Source organism: Bison bison, unplaced genomic scaffold, assembly GCF_000754665.1.
Source record: "Bison bison bison isolate TAMUID 2011002044 unplaced genomic scaffold, Bison_UMD1.0 scf7180017864236, whole genome shotgun sequence".
Taxonomy (NCBI): domain Eukaryota; kingdom Metazoa; phylum Chordata; class Mammalia; order Artiodactyla; family Bovidae; genus Bison; species Bison bison.
The window spans coordinates 4,569,163-4,574,395 of record NW_011494808.1 but is presented as its reverse complement, the minus strand read 5'-3'; the positions used below and the strand labels follow the sequence as shown (position 1 = coordinate 4,574,395).

General features: G+C 49.5%; 1 protein-coding gene across 7 annotated transcripts in view; it reads right to left on the bottom strand.

Moving 5' to 3' along the window:
* Positions 1-6: 6 nt before the first annotated feature.
* Positions 7-5,233, bottom strand: part of PSD3 (pleckstrin and Sec7 domain containing 3) — a 492,335-nt gene continuing 487,108 nt past the window's right edge. For all 7 annotated transcript variants that reach the window (XM_010846409.1, XM_010846403.1, XM_010846406.1 and 4 more), the window contains one exon: positions 7-3,711. In XM_010846409.1, coding sequence (XP_010844711.1) covers positions 3,496-3,711 — 216 coding nt within the window. In that variant the 3' untranslated portion in view covers positions 7-3,495. The remainder of the gene's footprint in view (positions 3,712-5,233) is intronic.

The following is a 5,233-nucleotide window of genomic DNA, read 5'->3' as shown; positions in this document are numbered from 1 at the left end:
AGGAAGGGTTCTAAATAAGACCATGGAGAAGCTTCTCAAAGGTCAACTTTTCCTCAGCTGTCTACGGTTAGGGGTGAAGGCAGAGAAGAGGTGCAGTGCGCAGCCAAAACCAGCCCCGCCTGATGTGAGAGCATCTCCCTCATCTCTGTGGCTAGAGCGGGCAGGCCAGGGCCAGCAGGAGGCACCTTCTCTGCTGGGCAGGTGCCCCCTCTCCAGGCTCAGGGGGTCCTGCTTTGGCCGCAGGGTGAAACACACCCTCCGGAGGCCGATCCTCGGTTGGCCTTGGGGAGCTGGGTGGATTTTCTCTCCCAGAATCAACTCCTTCACCTCCCTGCTAACTAGGAAGCACGCCTCGTGTTCGCAACGAGGGTTGCAGCTGGAGAAGCAGAGGACCCTTCACGGTCGCCCCTCCTTTTTAGCTGAGATAAACAGAACAGGCCCACAGGGCTGCAGTCCCCAGACACCTCTCCACACGCTGGTTTTACTGAGGTTAATCAGACGCACAGAGGTGTTGCTTGGTCTAATCAGGCATTACTAAGAGTCAGCAGATGATGGTTTTTAAGAAAAGCATACTTCAAATGATGTCTACGGCTGGCAGTAAAATAAGGACCCTGCACCCTAATAACTAAGTCTTGATTGCTAAAGAGAATCCCTGGTCCTTCCCTGGAAACGCCAACACATGAGGTGGGGGTATACCTTGAGACAGCTGCTTCTAAAATAGGCAATTCTGCCCCACGACTGTCACCAAGGTACTCTGGTGACTCTCAAGGTTTTCTAGACTAAAAGCTGATATGAGGTGTATTTCTGTAAAGAGGACCTATTAGATGGAGGCTGACCTCAAGGCTCTGGTGCTGAGGGACAGGTAAGGGGATGGGTGAAGGCTGGGGGCAGGACCTTCAGGAGGAAGCCAGGCCCCCTGTACCGTGAATGGGGAGCCAGGAAGGGGAAGGTCTTCAGCGTCCCCTGACCAGACACCCTAGGGAAGCAGTGCTCACAGAGGAGTCACGGCTGGCTAGGGGCAAGCCTCGGAGAGTCCAGTCTCAGGAGAGGCCCTGCCTCCCACAGGACAAGCTCTTGACCTGCGAGGGGCACTGTGCCAGACAGTCCAGAGGCCTAGGGGTGGGTGGGGGGTGGCTCTTAGCTCTTGACCTAGCGACAGCAGTCTGGGATCCTGGCCCACAACATGACCTCTGAGGCTGTTTCCCGGGACCAACTGTGGGAACACGGCATACACAGCAGCTTGCAAAGCGCCCGCTCAGCTCTCTCTCCATCGGCACGTCCAGGAGCTCTGGAGACGCATCAGCAAGTCACGCAGCAAATGCCGATGCTGACCAGGATTTCAGAGCCGCGACGCTGCCTAAATGCCGCAGCAAGTACCATTCCACGTCCAGTACAGACGCTAAGGGACACACACAGAGACACTCGACACACACAGACACACAAAGACACACACAGACACACAAAGACACACACAGACTGGGAGCACACACATTCAAGCCAGTCAAGGATGTTTCTTTTTCTTTAGTTATTAAAGAGATGACATGGTCTCGGCACCTCTCTCCCCTCTGCTTAGGATAAAGATCTAGGCAGAAAACACACATGCTGATGATTCCAATTCTAGGAAGAAAGACTAGTTCCTTGTAGAAACCGTGGATTCAGTCGGAAGCACTACAGAGAAAGAACCAGGTACACGGGACATGTCGGTAACCACCCTGGTGGTTTCTAGGTTTCGTGAAACAAATTCAGTTACTGCCTTTACCTAAACAAGACAAGAGGGTTAGAGGGAGCTTTTCAAAGACGTGGCAAAAATGCCACAAAGCAAGCAGCTATAACCTTAGAGAGGGGCTTCTCTCCTGGGCACCAGCAAACATGGGCATTTCTGCAGCCGACGGAAGTGCTGATAAATAGTCCTGTGTAAACGCTGGTGCATCAGGACAAGATACCACTAGAAACTGCAGGGTTCAAAAGTGGGTTTTCTCTGACTCCCTGGAACTGTGCTATCCACGCAGAGTCCCTGCATCTTTGGTCATAGTACCTTAACTAGTAAACTGAGCACAACCAGAGCAAATGTCTGTGGGAGAGAGAAGAATATTCAGAGTGATTCTATTAGTTCCAAAGTTGCGGAGATTCTAGGGTTAAGGGTCGCCAAGTTTTCAAGTTTCAAAACCAGAAACTTCTAACTCAGAGTGGGCACACTTTTCATCTCTCTCTCCTCCTCAATAACATACTGTTCTGTTTATTGCCCTGATTTTCAAAGGGACTGTCCCTCGAACAAGCTTATGACTGTTCTGAGCAGAGGCGAAGAAACGATTTAGAATCAAGGATTTACTCTGGGGACAGTTCAGAACAGAGGATGAAGCGGTGGTCACAGGGGTGGAGGCAAGACCAGACCAGGGGATGCTGCGCTGCCACCAGGAGGCAGGGTCCTCAGCTCTGCAACCATAATTCCTTCAGGTTTCATTCCTTTCAGATTTAACTATGAAGAAGCAACATCCTATTGCCAAGGAACTCTAGGGAAAAGCTACGTCTTCCTTTCTTATTTTGCTTTGATTAAGGAGAGAAGGGCTCCATTTTGATATTTTTAGGAAGACCCCCAATTCTTACAACCAGGAGATAATGCCATGCTCATGTGTATAAAAGAATCTAATTCCTGGCTGGCAGGCTGTCCATCGCAGATGGCTCTGGATCCCTCGTCTGGACGCTGCGGGGGTGAGGTAACAATTTCCTGCGGACCAAACACACGCCAGCTGCTGTAGCCCCGAGAGTCCGTTATCGCCACTGAGATGCTGTGTTTGGAAAATACAATGGACTGCGGCCGTCTTGCCTCAGCCTCTGAGACTCCACTTCCCTCCTCCTTGCTGGGCTGAAATGGAATCCACACTTCCAGCGAGCTAGTGCGCTTCCTGCATTCCCAGTCCTGAGGTCCTCACCCCCCCCGCCCCCTTCGGGCCGGGACTCAACACCAAGTGCTCAGAGGCCCAGGGTCACAGGGCAACAGCGCCTCCCTCCACGGGAATTCTTAAGCGAACTTCTGAGCGCGATTCCGCCTCTGTGACTGGGCACGGTTTCACAAGAAAAGGCTCCTACCAACTCTGGCTAGAATTTTCTAAACTACAAAGGTTTGTCCAGTTAAGTGTTTCACAATGGATTCAATGTTTAAAAAAAAAAAAAGTGTAACAGCTGATTTGTACACAAAACAAGTGAGCAGAGTGCAAACGAGAGAAACCGGAGAAGTGACCCACAATCCATTCTGAATCGTGTCCCCCCCTCACAAAAGGTGCATTAGTCATCAGGTAGCAAGTCATCAAAGCAAAGAAATCAAGAGCAAAGAGATGACCTGTACAGAAACTAACAAAAATATACAGTGGGAAAGGTTACCAATGCACCATTTAGTCACAGACATTTTTTTTTAAATATATTCATGGATTTACCAGAAAGATCTTGAAAACCTCTTGTTTTGCTCCACGACCAGCACTTCCTGGCCACAGATGGATCCTAAGTAACTTTCTGCTTAATGCTCGGCGTTTCAGGCCGGTGGTCTTTCCGCTCCGACACGTTGCGCTTGACCTTGGCAGTGACCGGAGACGTGTCTGGGTTCAGCGAGGGGCTGGAGTGCGACTTCTTCAGGCCCGCGGGGCCCCCTCTGCCGCCGCTCAGGAGCTCCAGGCCCCCCTCTTTCAGGAGGCGGACATACATCTCGTAGCGGGTTTTCTGAGGGGAGTCAGAGAAGAGGGGTCAGGGACACTGTCACAGTGCAAGGCACAAGCCAGCCCACGGCCCAGGAAAGGGCTGGGTCTCGGGAGACTGACTGAGGGGTTCACTGATTTGAGGAGAGACTATGGGTTTTCCTTTGTTCTGCATTTTTGCAGGAATGGTGTGCAGATGGAGGAAGCATGCTTCCTGAATGCTCAGCACCAGACAATGTAGCCTCTGGTTTTGGGGACCAGAAGGTGCTCAGGCCTGCAGCCACTGGGGCCACCTCGTGGGCCATGGCTGAGGCCTCCCCTGAACCTGGCGGGGGCGCCCAGTTCTCCACTTCCAGCTTGAGGAAGCAGTTGGTGATGGACTTACACTCACACTTCCTGGAACTTAAGCTCCTGACCTGACAGGACCACTCACACTTCCTGGAAGCCAGCCCTGGTTTCCCGTGACCACGTTTCTGCTAGGATTACCAACACTCACACTTCCTGGAAGCCAGCCCTGGCTACCCGTGACCACGTCTCTGTGAGGATTACCAGCTTCTCAGAGTTGCCTTCTTGTGAAATCTCAAACTATTTCCTGATGATTTTCTTCATTCTGCACATTTATGTGTTTTTCATCAACTGTTCGTTGAGTGTCTACTATGTTTTAAACGACTCCTTGATTTTCCTGTCTTGAGCATCTTGTTCTAAGAATAATTGAGAAGAACACTGTAGAGACTGTTTTTCCCTAACCCTAATTGATGCTCCTGCTTTTTTTTTTTTTAAGTTTGTATCCAATCACTATATAGAGCTATTTTATATATATGTTGCAAATTATAGAAGGGTCTCGGATTCTCAGTTTGATAGACTGTAAAATAAGTCTCCCATCACAGTGATTCAACACAGGAAGGATTTGTAGAGGCCTAAAGTATTTTCTTTCTAAACAAAAGAACACATTGGTTATAAATTGTCTCAACAAAGGCAGGCAAAGTCTGTTACAACAATAAATCTTTTAGAGATTTGTCAGGTTAGATTGAGATTTTGTATATCTCAGTTTTAAGTTAATAATTATGAAGCTGAGGCTACTAGAAGCTACTTTTTCAAGTTGTTTTGTTCAAAAGTAGGGAAAAGCCACTAGCCCTTAGGTCTGCTCTGGGTTTGGTCAGCGTCCATGTTGGGGTGCCAAGCTTTGGTTGGTGAAGATGACATTTATAAGGTACCCACACGCTAACTGCAGGTTATTAATACAAGAATCACACACAACTGGTACATTATCATCCCTGTCTTACAGGAAAGGAAAGAGAGGCAGCGATAAGTCCAGGAGTCACAGAAGTGATGTCAGGATCTGGACTCAGGAACCTGACTTTAGAACCCACACTCTGAAGCTCTATGTCCTCCCTGGATGTGAAAACACACGCATGAGTGTGTACTTTAGGATGACAACTCTGCCACACGCTGAAGCTTTGGCCAATCAAAAGCCACTTTCAACCCCCCTCCTCTCCTACGTCCCTCCCACTACAAAGGTTGATAAAACCAAACACTGACTTTCCCAG